General features: G+C 35.4%; 1 protein-coding gene across 1 annotated transcript in view; it reads right to left on the bottom strand.

Annotated features, from left to right (window-relative positions):
• Window positions 1–1,165: 1,165 nt before the first annotated feature.
• RASA2 (RAS p21 protein activator 2) overlaps window positions 1,166–21,255 on the bottom strand; it is a 38,821-nt gene continuing 18,731 nt past the window's right edge. Inside the window, exons 5-20 of the mRNA XM_010001640.1 lie at window positions 19,155–19,238; window positions 17,234–17,306; window positions 14,941–15,017; window positions 13,492–13,590; window positions 11,310–11,466; window positions 10,000–10,148; window positions 8,721–8,835; window positions 8,194–8,268; window positions 7,359–7,482; window positions 5,889–5,995; window positions 4,590–4,676; window positions 4,404–4,481; window positions 3,859–3,932; window positions 2,568–2,674; window positions 2,217–2,299; window positions 1,166–1,403 (exon numbers count right to left, since the gene is read on the bottom strand). Of these exons, the coding sequence (XP_009999942.1) occupies window positions 1,191–1,403; window positions 2,217–2,299; window positions 2,568–2,674; window positions 3,859–3,932; window positions 4,404–4,481; window positions 4,590–4,676; window positions 5,889–5,995; window positions 7,359–7,482; window positions 8,194–8,268; window positions 8,721–8,835; window positions 10,000–10,148; window positions 11,310–11,466; window positions 13,492–13,590; window positions 14,941–15,017; window positions 17,234–17,306; window positions 19,155–19,238 (1,702 nt within the window). The 3' untranslated portion in view covers window positions 1,166–1,190. The remainder of the gene's footprint in view (window positions 1,404–2,216; window positions 2,300–2,567; window positions 2,675–3,858; window positions 3,933–4,403; window positions 4,482–4,589; window positions 4,677–5,888; window positions 5,996–7,358; window positions 7,483–8,193; window positions 8,269–8,720; window positions 8,836–9,999; window positions 10,149–11,309; window positions 11,467–13,491; window positions 13,591–14,940; window positions 15,018–17,233; window positions 17,307–19,154; window positions 19,239–21,255) is intronic.

The following is a 21,255-nucleotide window of genomic DNA, read 5'->3' as shown; positions in this document are numbered from 1 at the left end:
GGTGAAAATAAGAGACAGGAAGTCAATATAAATAATTCTTGAAAAGTTTGAAAGCATGTAAAAACTGGTTCTGTTTCAATATACTTAGCCTTTTGATATGTCTACCATTCATTGACAGCCTTGCAATTGGTACACAGAACTTCCCAGTGTTCTACAGAAACCGGAATATATTTTTCTGAGGACAATGAATACAGCAACACTAAAAATTGCCTTTTCCAATAGAATTTATTGTTCATTACATCAAGAGAAAAATATTTAAGATATCGAAGGCTGACTGTTATTAAATGACAACTAAACACTTATTTTAAAATCTACTATACTTGAAAGGCAACCAGAAGAAAAGGACAAGATACATTCCTAAAACAGAACAGTTAAAAAAAACAGGAAGGCAAAACCAACCACAAGTTACTTAGCAACTGGAATCTTCTGAACCGTTGAGAAGGCTAATATAGGAATGTACTAAGCAACACAGAAAAAGTATTACATGTATTTTCAGAAAGTTATCTTCTAGGACTTACACTGAATTTTAAAATACTAAGATCTTCAGTCTGTAATCTATGCAACTATACAGTTAGGGATAAATTTATCTTTAAAAAAGATCAGAGCATTTTTCTGTTCTCAGATATCAGCAGCTTAAAAAAGGCACTAATGCATTTTATTACTCATTTTCCTGATATACTTAAAAAATAATTGTCAGAATCTACATCTATAATTTAGCCAATTTTCTTCATACAGTTTTTTAAAACATGAGTTTAAATTTTAAAAAGTGACTGTATAAAACAAGACAATGTGATTAGGGAAAGACTATTATAGACTGAGCAAGACTATATAGGCTGAGCATTCTGCAGCAAGGTGCTTAAATTATTTCATATAGATGACTTAGACAAGTCAAATTTCTGCATTCAGCTTGCAATCTGAATAAACATGAGCTATTATTCTGTATGGAAATAAATCAACTATTCCATATTTCTGACTCACATGCAGAACTGGTTATCTTCATTTCATATGGTGGCAGACAAAGTACTAGACTTGGCAAAATCCAGTACTTCAGGCCTTATTAGTAAGCCATATTTTTAGTAGTGTAACTTGCTAAAGTAGACAAGGAAAGCCTTGGTTTCAAATCATCAAGTTGTATAGTGAATCATATATTATTGCTCCTACAAAACATATCTTTTCAGGTGAGGAGCAACTTACGCGGTGCAGCGAGCACAGCCCACTGTGTTCTCTGTGGTGGCCTTGCAGCACAACCAGCTCCCGTTCAGAAAAGCAGAAGGGTGGTAAAAACTCAGCCTCTTCTGGTTGGATCTCGTTACCCGGCAAAGAGCTTCTATCCACTCACTGGCTTCTACACAGTTATTTGCTTGGATATAGAGTGGTTTTTCTCCATGTAGTACTTGAAACATCTGTATAAGGAAGGCAACATTACTCTGCTCAGTTGAAGAAAAAAATCCAGTTATTGCACAACTCTGAATATATCACAACAGATTTCAAAGCTCAAGCAACTCAAAGCCAAATTAAGACAAAGTGAGACAAGGGAGAAAAAATGACTTTTCACCTCTCGTTTTACTACACAGCCCTATTTAGAAGAAAAAAGAAACCATAACAGCTCCCTGTGTTCCACCTATACCATTTCCTCATCCAAAAAAGAATCCTTAAAGAATTGTTTAAAGAATTGTAACATGAGGCATTTTCTGTCCTCTTCATTCACGTATCTTTGGGTGCAACCTCAGACTTCAGGCTTCATATCCTTTAGCCATCCTCAGCCTAACAGCTGAGCTTTTATCACTGCTCCAGAACATTTGACTGAAATAACACAAGTACCAATGTGCCACAGGTTCAGAATGAGGCAGTGAGCACAGACAACAAGGGTCTCAGCTGATGAAAGTATTGTAGAAAGTTCTCATAAAAATGACAAAGTTTGGTAATGTTGCATTGCTAGTAGAAGTGCTTTGTACTGTTTTAACCTTCGTTCCATAAATATGGGAAGGGGGACAGAAGTCAGAAAATCAGTCAGAAATGTTGATGCAGAGATCCAAAATTCCAGGTTAAGTTACATGTTCAGAGTACTTGGAAATAATGCATACAGATTTTTATTCCTGATACAAAATAGATTTTTTGCTCAAGTGTTTAGTAACAGGTAATCAATAGCTCTATAAGCTAATTGTAATAATTTATATTATTGATTTTTTTTTTAAATAAAATATCTTTTGACTTACATTTTTTTTATTAAAGGAGTTCTCATCAAGTTTCTCCACTGCAAGGATGTTTTTGATTGGAATAGTGAAAATTGGTTCTTTATCTGTAAAAAATTGTAAAGGGATGAGTGATTTAAAACCAACTGTTTTATAGCCTCAGTGCATGGATACTGTAGGTTAAGTTCTCTAAAATTTGCATTTTTTTAATGGAGAAAATGTACCTGAATCAGAAAAAAGCATTTGGTGATCAAGGCAAAAGTAATTAAAACGTATCATATGAACTTTGGGAAAATAAAATTATGTATTAAAAAACAGCCTAAATCAGATGCAAACTCTTAGCAAACTGAGAAAATGAAAGGGATTGTAAAACACCTTGCTGTTTGTGGTAGGTGAATTCTCTACTTGTTAGACAGAACCATCGTTTCTTAAAATTCTTTTTACCAATCCGAGTCCTTCCCTGAGCTCTTTTGTACATTTCTCTGCAAAGACAGAATCAAATGAAGTGCATCATTAGTCTTCTGAGGAGCTTTCAAAACTGTTTATTAAGACAACATAAAAAATTACTTCACTAGAAATTAAAAAAAGTAATCTACTAGTTGTTCAAAATAGATCCCCAAGATCACCTCCCAATACGGTGGTTGTGCACAGGGTTCCATGCACAGGAAAGAGTTTGGAAAACATTCAGTCCAGACTCTTGTTTGTAGCAGCAAATTTGAGCAGTACTTATTCAGGTCCAGAACTCAAAACTTTCCCAGAAGAGAGTAATGTGTCTCCAACTACAAGATTCTCTTTCCTGCCACTTTCTACAAGTGCATGTTCTTGCCCTTATCTGAATCAGAATATAAATGATGCTGAACAGGACTCAACAACAAGGGTAGACAAACTGTATTCAGAACACTAAGTGCACTCACTGGAAACTATTTTTTTGAGCAACATCAATTTATAATACAGATTAGCTTCCAAATTACTATAACTGACTGTTGCTCCACCACAATTGTCACCTTCATCTCTATTTAATATAAGCTACTTTTCTTCCTTGTTTGAAATATGGATGCTTGTTTCACAGAAGTATCTTTAGTTGCTATGAATCTGCTTCTCAGGTAAATACATATTTTTCCACCATAAATGTAGTTTTAATTACTTCATGACCTATTCTTGATCAATTAAAAAAAAAGAAAATTCATTTCTTAAGAGTAATTTTCACCTCAATTTTTAAAAATGCATTCTTTCATTTACTGTTAAATATTCCAATTACAGAGTAATTTTTCCCTTACTTTAAAGGCAGAGTATTTAACTACCTGGGCTTAAACAGCGTGCAAAGCAACTCTAAATTAAATTAATGAGTTCTTTTAAAAAACACTTGCACAATTCTGAATAAACCATTGCAGAGAGCATAGTTTTATCAGAAAGACAGACAGGCTTCGATAGGTTTTAAGCTGCTTTTAATTACGTTTTCGAAAGTGTTTAAAAGATAAGTTACAAAATTTTACAGCTGTTGGTTTAACTGTTTCTGCAAACTAACAAAGAATTATCGCAAACTAAAATTTAATGATTTCTACAGTATATCAAACATTTTAATGAGGATTCACCTGACCTTGGCATTAATGAAAAAAACAGTCAAGTCAATTCTGTTTTGCATAATACAGGTTAAAGATGTATTTACCCTTCTTTTAGATGTACTGGCTCACTCATACCACTGGGTTCTTTACTTTCAGTAGAGGAAACATCATCTAGGAACTTAAGAAAAAACACACAATTAATATATACTACTCATAAGCACAGCAAAACCAAAAGCTATTTTTAAGATATATAGATACAGTTTCTCCAGAAACAAAACAATCACTTTATGCAACAGATGAAATGAAAATATGTTGCAGGGACTTGGAACAATGTAACAAAGGAAACCCATATGCAACAAAATGCTTATATAATTAGCTTCTAGCCAGCACAGCTAATAAAGTCTGTTTCAAAAAATGTATACTTTTTTTAACTAAATGAGCTTAGTCCACTATAAAAAACTGCTGTGTTCCATTGTGTAGAAATTTAGTTTTGTTTGTTGTTCATACTTTAAAAAAAACCACAACATCTGAAACAGACCACAATTTTTCTTTTTTCCTCTCTAGTAGAAAACTGAACAATAGCACAACTTTCTAATACTTAAGACTGATCAGATACATTAACCATTAAAAAAATCTAGTTGCAAGGTACCTTTTTAACAGATTCAGTAAATTTTTCTTCTTGAAAAGTTTTGAAAAACTCGCACATAAACGTCTCCTTGAAACTTGACTGAAAAACAAGGTATATTATATTATATAAAGTATATTATATTATATAAGGTATATAACTTCCAAAGAATGTTGTCTATGAAATAAGAAATAATTTTAGCAGCCTTACAAGTTTGCTTTTGGTCAAACTTCCCCAACTCCCCAAAGTCTGGATGGCTTTTGATATAAGAGTTAATGTTCTACAAGTCTGTGCATCCTATAATAAAGAAACAAAATTCAGAAGTCATTTTTTCACAATTCCAGGAAAAAACTTCAATTGAAAAAATGAAAATGTCACAAAAAATATTATATTATGCAATGTAGTAAATCTGACATATCTTCATTCCTTTACTTCTTTGCCCAAAAAGAAGAAATGCATATGTAGTATTGTCCTCTATCAGTACTTGTGCTTTGTAAATATGTTTTATAGTCTACTGCATAGTGTTTAGTATTTTACTCACTACCACTAGAATTTACTGTTTTTACCTTAAAACATGTCAAACCCCTAAAATCCTGTAGTTGTTACTACACACCTAATGCTTTTGAACTATGCAAAATTTAACACTAACATAATGAAATATTTGTCTTTAAGGCTTTCCCCTAATTTGTTTGCTGCCTCAGCGCTTGCATATTAGTACAGGATTATACACAGAGCCACAGAAAGGGGCCTTGCTGTTCCCTTTGAAATGTTTAAGTCTTAAGCGATAAAACACTAATCTTTTTAACCAACAAACTAGATAACATCCAAGGAATGGATTTGAGTAAGATTTTTTTTTTTTCTTTTGAAAGCACAACACACTTAAGTTGATAAATAAGCTAATAAAGAAGTCCTGGAGCAGAAGTTTTCATACCTATTCTGTATTTTAAGTGAAAACTATATACTATTTTTTCCTATCTCCATATTCCTGTATTTGCAGGGGTTTTTTAATGCTATCTACTCAATAATTTGAAAACTGAAAATCAAAGAGTCACCCACTGCAACTAGTGGAATCAATTCAGAATCAATACATAGACCAGTTACTGGATAACTGTTCAACATCTGTTTAAGACATTTTTTCTAAAGTGACATCTGTATATTTAACTTCCACGGTGTAAGAGAGCAATCCAGTTTAGGCATCTGCCTTTAAAGAACCCTCAGTCACGTTGCTATTCTAACAAAGAAGAACATTAGCAAGAAAGGCACAGCATCAATACCAATAGCTCTGCTACATCACTTGAAAATACCTCAGAGACTGAGAAATTTTATGCTCAGAGAACTGCAAATGCCTTGGTTCCTTTGGTGAGGTATAAAATTGAAAACTCTACTGAGGCAAATAGGAATACTAATCCTATTTCCCAGTTACAGACCCACTGAAAGTCACTTATGCCTTCCCAGATAAACAGATCTGACAGTTATGAATAAAACAGAACAAAGCTTCACGAAACTTACTGGATGGTGAGGTCGTAAATGAAAAGTATGAGGTGAGACTACGGCTACAGCAAAGAAACGAAGAAACACAAAGCTGCTCACTGCAGAATACTGCACATGAGGGTCATCTGCAGAGAAAAACCGTGAAATGTAACATGCACTGAACTTAATAGAAATAATGAAGACAGTCAACATAAAAATCCTTAGAATATAACATCAGAGGAGACATCTACATTTTAAAACAGAATAGAAAAATCAATGAAGTGCATGAAATGAGAAAGGTGATCATGGTAAGAAATGTTCAACTTATAATGGAGGGTTTATTTCTCTGAAAAGATGCAACTGCCTCATCAGCTCCACTACTAGGAACAAAGACTTCTGCAAGCATTTCTGTAGGCAGTGCTGATTAGATGCAGCTGTAGGCATGCTGAATCAAAAGACAAAATACTGTGGCAGTTGCCTTTAAAGACTACAGCTACCAAATTTATTCACCCGTAAAGCTCATCACTGATCAACTCAAATACATTAACGCTGCACAACAAATGCAGTCAATACATACAAGTAACTCCAATTACAAGTTGCATCATAAAACCAGGGTCTTATAGAATTTTGATGCTGTAAATGAGGATTTTATAATTTAATATTTTGTGTGTGTTTACACTTTTATACGGCAAAACTGAATGGGATCACATTATTGCTCTAATGACCATTTCAATCTGATCTGTTTGGCAAATTAGTTGTTCTGAAAGGAGTCTTTTAACTAGAGAAATTATAGTGTCAGTTCCAGTGACAAACATGAATCAGAGAAAGGCTCCAGACTATATGAGAAGCATATTCTTCCTTTGCAGCTTATCATATGACATTTCAGATTTTGTCTGAAGTATGAGAGTATTCCAGACCCACCATATTATTCCTACATTAAAAACATTCCAAAAGAATAAAACTTTTTTAATACTGGTCACATGACAAATATATTTAATATTTTATATTCTCCACCCTTCCCCAGAAGTACCTATAACTAGTAAAGCTGGACATTTAAGTTCTAAGTGTACTAGCCATAGTTAACATGGTTGCAGTTTATGTAGTTATAATATAAATACCAAATTTATTTTCAAGTTTACATCTTGCTTTAGAAACAATAACAGAACAGCTCTTCCTAATTTTTCATATCTTACAGCTACATCACTTCCTGTATTACTTGTGCTTTTCTTCCAGTATCTCATACTTTTCTTGGTGAGTTACTTGCTGCTGTCTTACAGTGGTTCTAACTTGGTATATTTTTGTACAAGAAAATACAAAATTCTTGCTGATTGACCACAAGGCTTTACCATAACTTACAGACTGACAGAAGAACAAATGCCCAATTCTTACAGTAAAGTTTCAGGGCACAGCTTTGGACAAGGCAAGAATTTTAACAATCCCTGTAAAGTAACTGCAGAAGTTAAGTATTTGACATGGAACAATTTTTAAAAGTGTTTAGAGAACACTTACTTGGAAATCGTTTGGCAGCCAGATGCCTCAAAGAATAAAAAACATCACACATTAGGGTAGGACAACTTATACTTGACCGCACAATTTCACTGAACACTTTGCCTACATAATAGCGGAGATTTTCCTGCAAGTATGAAAAAAGGTATTTTTTCAGACTATTAACATTTGCATTTCTAGGCTTTTTTCCTGAATACAAACATAACACAACAATTCCTTCTTTCAAAACACTCCCCAATTATTCAATAATGCATTTTAGTGTAGTACATATTCTAAAAACTTCATAATATTTATATGGGATTACTAGTGTTAAAAGATAGTTTAATGATATTCACTTCAAATATGTAAGCAGTGGCTGGCAACATACAACCATCTATCAAAACCTGCTTTGTAATTTGACAACAGCATGTTACAAGAAAGGGGCACTTCCTATGCATACCTAGTAGATGTTAATTTTCTGCAGCTGCTCTTGCCTTAAAAGTCATCCTCTGGTAACAGGCAAGCAGCACGCAAAACTTCAATGGAAAGGTCTAATCAGCTACTTCATCATCTAGGTGCTCTGATCATAAGGAAATAGAAAACCCAACAAAATGCTAAGAACACTGTACTCCTCTGTTTAGTTTCTCCTCCCTGCCCCATTTTCCCCTGGACTTGTGCTTTGCTGTTTTCATCAACAGGAATAAGAAAATGCAACTTTTTCTTTGTTTACTCTGGAATCAGAAAATTATACTGCTCCCATAAGTTACTCATTTTCCACTCTGCAGAGCTGCTTTTACAAATGTTTTTCTAACAGATTTTGAGAAAATTTCAAGTAGGAGAAACAGATTAGGAAACTCACCATATTAATTTCTACATTATCCCCTTCTCTTAATTTGATGGGATCTATTTCACAGGGTTTAGGAGACTCGCATATCTGAAACAAACAAACAAAACTATAGGAGTTCAACTTTTCAGACTGAAAGCATGGAAATGCACCTATTTCAAATCAGATTCTGCCCTAGATTCAGGGTTAAAGCTCTAAATAGGCTCTAATGATCCTTAATAGCATGCAATAATCATCCTCACTTTTGCATGTGCTTTTTATCATGGACCAGTTACATAAAGCATCATGCCGGTCAAGCCTGCAATGTGTTAAAGTCTGGAGCAACTGTCATTAATTGTTTTTTTTTCAAGCATCTGGATAATAAATAAAAAATAGCTCTCTCCTCTAAACTTAATCAATTTTTGACCAATTTAACTTTCCTCTAGAATTCCCCAGCTGAGTGATTACTAACACACGGGGAGATGTAAGAAGAAAAAGAGCAAAGTGACAGCATATTCTAGGGGGCTAAGTGTCTTGAAAACAGTTTCAGTAGTATAACCTACCTCATCTATAACAGGTTTCAAAGTAACCTTTAGGTAGTGCTTCCCCACTATCTTCATCATTTCATCTACACACCGAGTTGCTAATGAGTTGCCTCTGAAGACTGTGTTTGCTTCTCTGTAAGACAAGAACTGATTTTTATTTGAACAGAAAAAGGAAGCTTGGTTACTACATCTGATTAACACTTTATCTTGCCATTATATTTTTAAAAAACAATTTTTCATATATTTCAGTCAGGAAGTCCAGAGTTTAGATCTCCAGCTTGCAACAGCTCTCAGGAACAGAAAGAGAATAATGAAGAATATAACTGCAGTTATTACCACAAACCGGAACATAAATAAAACCGTAAGGAAAAGCTTAAAAAAATTTAGACAAAGGAAGTTATAATCCAGTGCTGAATGTGATAAAGAACTACTATAGAAAATTCCAAAATAATGAAGATTTGTACCTCACTAATATACAATTCTTCCTTCAGTAGTCCTGGTGAAAAAAAACAAACTTAAAGCTACAATAGATAGCATATACTACACTACACTAATAAACCCAAGACACTTAAACCACAACATATTTAATCTAGGGTTGTACTTTTTAATCATTAAAGCAGTTGAAGAAAACTGAGAGCCAGCCATGCAAAATAAATCTTTCTAATCTGGGAGATTTAGTTTAATCTTTCTTTGTAACAGTTCAATTATAATGGAAAAGAATGTGTGTACTGCAAAGCAGTTTAGAAAACTATTTTCTATGAGTCAGCTCTTCCTACACAGTTAAATTACGTCACCTTACTTAAATCTGGAAAAAGTCAGCTTTGGAATGAACCATCCTGTGGTGACAAAATCCCTTCCACATCTCCACAGGACTCAGCACCTCAGTGGCCACTACTCAGGTCTACTTTCTCTCCTAACCGTAGAGCTGCAAATCACAGGCCATACACTGACACTTGGAAAAACTGCTGTGCATGCCACTTTCAAGGCATGCAGGTGGACATGTACTTACTCACAACAAGGCAAGATGGACCTACACATGCAGTAGAAGAGTGGACAGCTCCAAGAAATTTTTACAATATTTTATCAAATTGCACACAATCATAATTCTGACTCCCAGCTGCAATGTGACTTTAACAATGTTTTTATAAACTAGCATTAAAAGATTAATGTATTTTGACAGTTTTACATAACAAGAGAAAGAAGTGTGACACATTTGCTTATCAATATTATCACAAAGACCTTTGAAACTCTTAAGAATAATTCACAAAGACAAAACATCACTAAACAAAATACATACTGAGTGTCCTTCAGGTCTAGCTCTGCCACTGCAGCAACAAACGGAACGAGCTTATGGTGGTGCAGCAATAACCGTACAAGGGGCAGAACAGCATCATACTTGTCTCGACAAACTTCACTCAGTATGTAGGCAGCAGATGCAGAAATTGGCTGTGAGAAAGCAGAGTATGAAACCATGAGTGAAGTACTTCAATGTTCTTCATGTATTTGGCAAACTACAGATCAAATCTAAAGAGACTATAGACACAGAAGAGTTTCAACATTCGCTATAACATGCAAATCAGAAGTTTCAATCCTACTGAAATAGTTACTTGAAAATTGGTATGATCTACTCTATACTTGACATTTAAGAATGAAATTCAGCACCTACTCACCCCTCTCATTCTCCCTAAAGTGTTAGAGTACGACTTTGTCACAAATCCAAGGAATTACATAATTGTTTTACTATAACATCATCTATCTTCTGAAAACATCTATAGTTCTGAAACTATAATCAGAGCACACTGAAATACAGTCCTCACACTTCTGAAGTGTCTGTCACTAATCTACAGTTGAGAATTTCAATACAAACATTGAGCTATTTAAGAAAAAAGAACAGACAGCTGCTGACTGTTGCTAGCTACAAACTTCCTGAATTCCAGTGAAGTAGTATTTGAACATTTTGAAAAACTGAAAATCCACTGAAAAATTTTAGTCACAATCTGCTTCCTCTTAACCTTTTTTTCTCCTCTGCCAGTACTTCAGCAGCATTGAAGTGAAGAAAGGCTATAAAAGACAGGCATGTAACACTCAATGCTATGCTAACCATCTACCACACTTCCCACTTTGTCACTAAGTTCATGTAAGAAATCCAGTCATACTGATTAACCTACTGAGGAACACAGAAGCAATTCAGAAGTGGAATTAGAAATCAATTCTGAAGCAGACCATTTTTCACAAAGGTGATTATGTGCCCCTTCAATGCCAGTAACACCCTAGAAAACCTCTAAATCCAGGGGCCCAATAGCAGCCAGTAGGAAAAAAAAAAATGTTGTAAAGAGTAACCAATGAGAAGTATTTTATCTGTTCCAGTCACACAGCACAGGCCATTTCACTGTCTATGCTCATTTTTCTAAAATCAGAAGAAAATCTTTGATAGTTGGGAGCAGAAGTAAATGCTCTACAAGCCACTCACGTGGCTGTAAAAGAAGTAATCCACTCAAATGAAAATGCAAAAAAACCCTCTAGATATGCATAATTCACATTGTCTTATAGAGGACTGCGTAATTATTTGTAAGCTTTCATTTTTAAATAAATTTTCCACAAATGTACCTGAACATCTGATGATTTTAGCAGCAGGTTTCTTAGAGAAGTGTAGTATTCAGATGGAAGTACACAGTCTTCAGTATAACAGATATTTAACCTAAGTGATCCCAAATCATCAGTTTTAGAAGACTTGTTTCCATTTTCTCTTGGTTGAAGTAAGTACCTAAAACCAACAGGGCAGTTTTAAAATATTAGATTCACGTATCATTAATTTGACTAATTCTACAATAAAGCAAAGTATCACATTTAATTATTTCAGTATATATAAACCAAGTCTGAAAAGTGACAATTAAATTCACAAATTTTAGATTTAAAATTTAAAGCAGCAGCAAATAATGAAACATATATTTATTTTATCCTATATTTCCAAGCAGCAATTTGTGATATAATTCTTGTATCTCAACTGGGATAGTAGTAAGAGTTAAAAATTATGTTGGACCTTCTCATGTTACATCTGGGTATATTTAGGGTGTTGGACCTAGCAGATAGAACTACTAGTGCAAATAATTTAAATGGTCTAGTCTGAAACAAGCAAAAAACCTAATATTAACAGGCTGAATTCCTGACAAACAACTACAATCAAAGGAAAAAACGTGCTTTTTTCCTACTCTCAACATGAAATATAATAAACAATCCACTGACTTTTGCTGTAGTTCACCTGTATTCCAACAGGAGGTGCAGCCCTACAAAAACTAAACAACTTTTAAGTGATATCACAGCTTCAACATTCAGCTCAAACTGAAATTGTATCTTCAAATAGTCTTTTACAATAATTTATACTCGTATTTCTACAATCAGGAGATAAATATTTTTTTAACAATCAGATGGACTGCCCATGAAGGCACGCCAATATAAATTAAAATTTATTTACAAGAACCTCCATGTGACATTATGACTCTTAGGCCTATTTTCCCAATATTTAGTACTAGTGATACCATTTTTATCTGCTGTACTTCAGATGTATTAAAAAACACTTCATGTAGGTTAATAATAGTATAAAAAATAGTTATTTTAAATCACAGAACTGGATTTGATAAGTAGATCATAATTGGATATGAGGGCAAGGTATGCCTACAAAGTATAGTTAAACAGACACAAACCTCTCTATTGATGCTTCAAGTGACCCGAACATGAGTGAGGTGAATTAAAAAACACAATACAGTGGTAGTAAGTCCATGCTAATATAAACTCTCTCTTAGCAGGTTGTTAACAGACATGTTGTTATGTTAAGATGGTCATACAGCTTTTGATCAGTTCAGAGCACTGGCAGCCAAGCCTGTGTCTGCAACACACCATGTAAAAAACTGAAAATATTGACAAGAAACATTTATTATATTTAGGATCGAACTCAAATACTAAGAAACAGAGTTCAACTTTGACCCATCCAAGACACTTGGGAGACTGAGGTGGGCACATGGAGCAGAGCTATAATGGCTCCTGGCCAAGACCTGTGTTCTATTTAGTTCCCATTTACTCCCTTCCTTCCTGTGTTTTCTATGTGGATATGTGAATATGAATGTGGATATGTGCATTCTTCTCTGCATTACTGAAAGGTGCACTAAAAGTATAATATTCTACATGCTTTGAGGCATTCAAATCTGCTGTATTCATCACTTCCTCCTACTAAGTATTTGAAAGGCTGAAGGTGCTAGAGACTGGAATGAACTTCCGAAGTGAGGTTGCTGCTATGTTACAAGCAGAGGTCAGTCTTTCCTGAATTGCATTCATGCCTTACATTTTGAGCTTTTAAACTTCTGTGCCTGTTCCCCTGAAATGACATTGGGTTCTGACTCCCAGCTGCAATGTGACTTCACTCTTCATCAGTCATTCTGGAAGTCTGAGTTAGGAATTTAATTACAAGTGATTCAGTTCTGAGAAGTTCCAGGTTTTATGGTCAGGCATACACAGATTACTAAAATCCAGGAAGCTGACAGATAGTTAAGCTCAGTCTTCCCATTTTTTACTCTGCACCTTCCCTTCAAATGCATGAACTGTTCTGTGGGAGTGGGCATGTTGGGGGGAACAGAATAAATAAATTAATCCTCTGGCAAGGTTAAGGTATTGAGATGTTTTACCTAGACTAGAACAGGAGGACATATTTTAATGGATAGTTAGAATAAAACATGTCCTTTGCAAGGGAAGACCTGCAAGATAGAAGCAAATTCACTTCTGATCCACCATTTCTCACCATGCTTGAAAGGAATCATTTCTTAACACCTTCACAGGAACTTTAATTTCTCCCAGAAAGACATCTTGTACCAAATTTCCATTATTCCATAAGTCAACCCTGAAAATAAGAATATTATTGAATTATTTCTTTCTCCCACAGAGAAATAAAAATCTTTAAGTCAACAGCAATTGCCTTACAGCACTAATCTACATGCATGCAGGCAGGAAATGTTAGAAATCTCACTCCATTCTAATCAAATCAAGAAGAATCAAACAAGTGGCTTATTAATCCATAAAGAACAGATAAAGAAACAAACAGTAAGAGTTAGACTTGCAGACCTCGCATCAGTAAATAAGTGATGTTGGCAATATATATGTATTCTGAACAATCTCTACCCCAACGATGTGCACATTTCTTTTCAGGTAATTCACGTGATCTTTTTAACTAATACATTTACATAGCCCTATCTAATTGCTCAAGTCTGGCACACTGCAATGTCACACCAACACATGCACTTTTTTTCCAACCAGCAGCTCGTTTGCTTACAACCTCAAAAGGAATCACAGACTCCAGACATGCACCTTGGTCTTCTACTACTTCTTACCTCTCTGACATTTCTGACAGACAGCAGTTGTTAAGAAGAACAAAAAAAAATTAACACTACATTTGTTGGGGCGTGACTACTTTTCTAAATATATTTGCATTTATAATGAAATATACAGTTCTAATTAAGATATTAATGAAATTACTAGTAAAAAATGCACATACCAAGTTATTTCCAGAATGGCTATTAAAACTAACTTCTAAATTCTTCTCATGCCTGTCAGGAAACATATGCTAGCCTTGAAGACTTAGTCAGTAGATTTGGTGCATGTATGTGCATGAGGATGGTAAAGGAAAGGAAGAGCACACAGGACTCTCAACTGCTCTAACTACATAGCACCAACACAGACAGACCAGCCCTAAGGGTAAAGGAGCAGAAAAGGGGAACACACTTTGAAGTATTATTTGCATTTGTAAAGAAAAGATGCAAAACACATTTCTCTAAGAAGCAATGCAAAACTGTAAGAATCTCATTAAAGGCTTTCCCTCTGTTTTTATTAAAACAGTCAACTAAATATGAAAGCAGACTAGTGTGCCCTTCAGTACAAATTCTACTACTAATATTCTATGCAGAATAATATATATTGGAAGAAGTTCCTCATGCCTCTTTACTCACAGGCACGGGAAACAAGTTTAGGCTGCTAGATACACTCACTACTGTTTACTTAAAAGCAAAGCCCAGCATCTTCAGTAAGAAGCACACTAAAAAAAAAAATGAAGTAGTTTTCTGTATTAGAAGGATCTTTCTACAAGTCTTATCATAAATTACCTGGAGTTATACTCAAAACATTTCTTTATTGTCTCAATAAAATATGATGGTTTACTGATGATAAAATAAATTCCTTTCTAATCTACATCACTTACCTGACTTCTAGTTTCTCAATATCTTCTTCTTCCACCTGAAACTGGGACTTTTTGGTGTAACTGCTGGACCTGGTTACCTGCAAGCAAATTACTCCTATTAACACACTTTCTACTGGGGTATGATGGATGTTAAAAGAAGATATAAAACCCTGCCTCTAACATTGGTAAATAGTTACTGTTCCTTTTAAAAAGGAAGAAGTTCAGTTCAAAAAATGAACTGCCCTTTGACAGAAAACCGGTGAAAGATGGGTCAGTAAGTGTTCATGGTGCAGCCAGATGAGGGACAATTGTTATCTAAGGGAATTACAGGGATCTATTAGAAAAAAAACATGAAGGAAGTTTGATACGAAACTAGCAAGACTTACTTTGTTTTCAGCATAAGCTCCAAGAAATCATTAAAGGTACTTTACTTGCTATAGACTTGTACTTCTCAGGGTTGAGTGTTGGGACCACTTCTTTTTAACATCTTTATCAACGATCTTGATGAGGAGATAGAAGGCACTCCCAATAAGTTTGCAGACATCACCAAGTTGGGAAGGAGTGTTGATCTGCCTGGGGTAAGATGCTCTACAGACAGACTTGGCCTTGGACAGACTAGATTGATGGGCCAAGGTCAACTGTATGAAGTTGAACAAGGGTCCTGCTCCATCCTGCACTTGGGCCACAACAACCCCATGCAATGCTACAGGCTTAGGGAAGAGACTAGAAAGCTATTGAGCAGAAAGGGACTTGAGGGTTTTGACTGATAGGCAGCTGAATATGAGCCAGCAGTGTGCCCAGGTGGGCAGGAAGGCCAATGGCATCCTGGCCTGTATTAGAAATAGTATGGCAGGCAGGACCAGGGAGGTGATCATCCCTCTGTACGTGGCATTGGTGAGGCCACACCTCAAATATTATGTTCAATTTTGGGCACCTCAATATAAGAAGGACAAAGGTGCTTGAGCATGTCCAAAGAAGGTCAACAGAACTGGTAAAGGGCCTTGAGAACAAAACTTAAGAGGAGCAGCCTAGGGGACTGGGGCTATTTAGTCTGAAGAGGGAGCCTGAGGGGATCTACAACTACCTGAAAGAACATTGTAAAGAGGTAGGCCTTGCTCTCTTCTCACAAGTAACTGGTGATAGAAGAGGAGGATATGGCCTCAAGCTGCACCAAGGGAGGTTTAGACTAGACATTAGGAAGAACTTTTTCACTGAACGGGTTGTCAGTCATTGGAACGTGTTGCCCAGGGAGGTGGTTGAGTCACCATCCCTGGATGTGTTTAAATGTTGTTTAGATGTGGCTCTTGGGGATACGGCTTAGTGCTGGACTTGGCATAGTAGAGTTTATGGTTGGACTCAATGATCTTAAAGGTTTTTTCCAACCTAAGTAATTCTATGATTCTGTGATACTTCTGAGGTGTTTAAGGACCCAACAAATAAGCCCACTTGTCTTGCCCTAGTTATACCATAATTGAAACCTCTTAATTTTCTTCATTTCTTGACTGATTGCAATGTCAGTTTAACTCAAATTGTAAGTCAAAGTTATTGTAGTGGTTAGTATTTTTATCCTAAGACCTTACTTCCTAAGAAATTACACTTGGTATCTTGAGCAGGTCAACTGAAACACACACCATACATTGATACTCTACAGGTATGTATGGAACAATTTCACACTGAAGTCCCATAGCAGGACCATGGTCTATATCAACACAGTAAATGATAATGCCTTCAAGGCATGTGTAATAGTTGCACTGCTAAGCATAGTGTGCTTACATGCAAATATAATTTATATTACAGAGATAAATCAGATTAAAATTCAAACTCATAATTTGGTTATTGGAGGACAACTAATGTAGAATACAAGAAAAAAATTAACTTGTTTTTAAATAAAATAATTAGCCTTGATATGGTATAACTGCTACATTGTTTTATTTAAGAAGTAAGTTGGCTTTTTTTTTTAACTCAATACTCTTGAAAATATTTAAATTTATCTGCACATGATAGGTAAAGTTCTCTTAGAACTCCTAATGGCAAGAGATGCTACATAAAGTGACTCAAGACAAATAATTACCTTCACTTACGTCCTTGTGAGGAACTAAAATTTTTCACATAGCAACTGAAGGGAAATGCTATTGTCTGGCAGCCCCCAGAAATTTGACTATGGCATTCACTTACATTTGAGAGGCTAGTAAAAGCTCTTAAATTTGCTTGAAGAGGGCTTTCTGCATTAGGTACTGCTATACAGCTTGCTTTAAAAATATTTGAAGGGTTGAGTAAAACAGATAAACAGGCGGAATACTACACAAAAAGTTACCTCAAAATGAAATGTTTCGTTAAACTGCGGATTGCTTGTTTTCTTCTTTACTTTGGTCTTCTTTTGGTCATTCCTGTTCCAATGTGGTAAAATTTTTACCATAGACAACTTAAACACACAATTATAAAGACATTCTAGTGTCAAGAAGGACGCATGCATTTAAGTTAAAACATTTTTTTGTCATTTTAGAAATAATTTTGACCAGTGAAGGAAATTTTAAAATTACATCTTCACAATATAGCTTGAAAAGTTCAAATTTGAAGTGCTGTATCTAGTCAAACATTCACTAGTCCAGCCCAAAATTTCTATTTCACAAACAAGTACAATTTACCCATAACAAGTAAAATATCTCAACAATTTCTAAAGCATTTCAAACTTAACTTTGCACAGAATTTCTTTACCCCTGCTTGCAGATTACAAGCAGTTTTCCTTGTCTTGTTCAAATGCCATTTTCTGTTTTTCCCACCCTCTCTTGCTGGGGAAATACCCACTACTTCTTCACAGACAGAAGCTTACACCAAGCCACTGAATGTTTTCTTTGGAAGGAAATGCTGCTAATGCTAGATGCTGAACAGCATAGGGTCACACAAAACAACTGCTCCCTACCCTCCTGTATTTTAGATACATTATTTGTTGGGTTTTTGCTTTTTTCTTGCTTTGTTGTTTTTAATTTTACACATTTTATAAAAGAAGGCAGTCTTAGTTAGTAAAGTGCTATGAGAGCATGAAGACACTTTTTAAAAGCAACAAATCTAAAATGTGAAAAACAGATGAGGGAGAATAAAAATTGTCCTAGACATCAACTGTCTTCAGGCGCTGGCTATATAAATATTCCAGTCATGGTACATGAGTCACACACATGAGACTGGAAAATCTTAACTAGGAACTTCTGTTAGATTTGCACACATATTCCCATGCCAACAAGGTTAGTACTGTGTGGGACCAAGATTCGCCCAGCTCCATCTGTATCACAGGACTCAAGCAGACCATACAGTCAATTTACCTTCTTTGGCAATCAACACCATGCATCTTAGTTGGTTGACTCTCTCTACTCCTCTTAAAAATAAAACTTAACTGGCCAAAACAAAACAAAAAACATCCTCCAAAAAAACTCCAACCCATACATAAAAAAATACCATCATATATTATACATTCATTCAGTGCTTACTCGGGGACAATCCTTTCAATTATTTTAATCATGCAAATTTGCTAGAGTATGTTCTGGTTCTATGCTCACAGTGGCAATTTCTTCAGTACTGGAGAAAAAAAGATGGACTTAGGTTTGATGTTGGAAAAAAGAACCAACTCAAACCTAGCTCACTTTGGACGTTATTGGGCAGGGACTTGTAAATAGGTAATCTGTGAGATATGGGTTTCTCTTAAATGAAAAATCCCAACAATTATTCAGGATTACCAATTCAAAAATGAGACATTTAAACTGTGGGGACTCTCAATGTAGCCTTCTGAAGGTGCTCGCATTAGAAAAATCTCAGAATCTCCACTCTCTCACTTCCTCTCAATTACTAAACGTTCACTGCAAAGACACTCATGCATTAAGAAAAACAGGGAACAGAGGACAGTGGGTGAGCAATTGACTATATCATCCCATGCAGGCATGTGACAGAAATTAACAGGAAGTACAGTGCAGATATCAAGAGTCCCGTACAAAACCTGAGAAGAAAAATGATGGAGTGACAAGTGACTCTTGAGTAATGCAGGCCATTCAGACAGACCAAACACTTTCACAACCTTGAGAGTATGATAGGGAAGAGCAAAGTAACAATGGGAGATGTGATGTATGCAGAAAACATTTTCAATTTTTTCTATATTTTAAAATATTAAAAGCTTAAACCTATTACTTTATTTTCATGTTTAAGAAAACAGCATTACAGATTAATTCATTTTATACTAAAAATGTTACCTGGAAGGCCCCACAAGAGAGACTGTTGCGTAAGGGTCACAATTCTGTCCATTTATAAGAGGCAACCCATGGCACTCCTTTATGCTACATGGAAAAGACAGTAAATAGATTAGTGAAGCAATGTCTTTGGCTTAAAAATATAAAACCCAAACAATCTTCTTTTTTATAAGTGTTGTGTTGTTTTTTTTTAAGTCCTGCTGTATTATACATTGATCCTACATAATGTATGCACATGAAGTAGACGGTAGCTACGGATCAGTAGATGGTAATAAAAGGTAATACTCAAGACTATTAGATTTCAGGGACTCTGTGAGAACAAAATTTGTGAAATTGCTTCACTAGAAGACACTGAAGTATCACACATGCATGGCTCCTAAGTAAAATGAACTGATACGTTAGGGGAAACTGCAGACTCCGTTAACTTTTAAATTTGATTTCTCAAGGCCCACAAAAAGCTATCTGGCCTCATCCACATGGCAGCAACTACATTTGGAAGGTATTAAAATGGATTTAAATCTTTTGTTTCAGCTAACCTATATTCTGAGTTGAGTAAGCTGAGAAATGCAGTGTCATATTCTGAAATGTTATTTAAAATTAAGCATCCAAAACAACTAGCATATAGTCTAAGTTCCATCCATACTAAGGCACAAGGGGAAAATTAGTTTACCTTTGAAGTAGTGTTTAAAGTTGAGTTTCAAACTCTTTCCACAATAGTGCATGAACAAGGTTTAACAGCCCTTTTAAAAATACTGTTTTATTCCATAATTCATACAGTAAATTGTAAGCCAGTGTTTAACAGATAAATGGACACACTGGTCACCATTCCTGATGCAAAAGACAGGATGGTTTGAATAAATCCCAAAACCTATGGAACTTAAGGAAAAAACATACTTTTCTGCTCTAAGTTCATATAAATAATCAAGTATATATTCCACTACTGTAATGTGCAATAGGAAGCTGTGCAGATCAAGGTAAAGTCACATTGCAGCAACAGTAACTACATGCTGCTGTTAAGTAAATGCTTCCTGTACTGCAGAAAACCAGTGTTAAAATAATAACAAGAGTTGCAAACTCCAACATTCACAAGTGGGGAAACAACAGACACTAATACTTCTGTGCTGCCTCAAAACTCCACCCTCTTTGGAGTACAAACAATTATAAACTAGTTGGTATTTTCTCAAAAAAAAATGTCCCTTTGTCTTATCCAGTTCAGGGAACGTTTAGTGCTGAACCACTGCACAATCATTTGTTATTTTTCTTCCAGTTTTCAAGCATGTGGCCTTCAGCATTTCAATAATTTTTGAATCACAATGAACCTTACAGTGATTTCAAACCCACCATTTAAATGGTTTCTTGAAACACCCAGTTGTTTCATAAGCATTAATCGATTCCTCCTCCAACTTGCACGTGACATTGAAGAGTGGCAACAAAATTAAACTGTCTGGACTTTTCAGTGATTTGGGGCATGTGATGTGAAACAGCTAAGACTTGAATTGTTCAGACTATGGGGTATTTTTGTAGCACTAAACAGTGTTTCTGCAGCTCACAGAGATTTTAGGTTTCATGTGTGAGTGCTGAGCGTACCTATAAGTTAGCCTCAACTTGAATCTCACCAGAAATTCATAGCACCTACATGAAGTAAAATTTATCTGGATAAAATTCAACTATTTTAACAAGAACAACACAGTTTCCCTTTCAACAGCCTTCATAATGCTCACCAAGCTCCTGGATTTCTCTAGTAAGTCCAACAGAAAGCAGTTTATTTCCCTATGTATGAAGTTTATCATCCCCTCCCCTGATCACTGTCTGAATGAACTACATACTTGACATAACCACCTTGTAGGAAAATGCGTACTATCATAAAACCAAAAACTGATCACAATGCCCTAATTTTGGTTACAGAAACAACTTGTTCTGGCCTCTCTTGTCTTCTTGAGCCTCGACTGCAACATAGACACACTAAAGGAAGGCTTGTTTATGATTTACTGCAAGCTGAAAAACACTTTACAACTACCCAGCCTTGCAGCAGAACTAGAATCTCCAGATTAATCATACAGATCTGTCACTTCAAGCTGATTTCATGCTCCAGTCAGTCTCCCTG

This window comes from Chaetura pelagica, unplaced genomic scaffold (assembly GCF_000747805.2).
Source record: "Chaetura pelagica isolate M959 unplaced genomic scaffold, ChaPel_1.0 scaffold207, whole genome shotgun sequence".
Taxonomy (NCBI): Eukaryota; Metazoa; Chordata; class Aves; order Apodiformes; family Apodidae; genus Chaetura; species Chaetura pelagica.
This window is presented reverse-complemented; position numbering and strand designations above follow the sequence as displayed.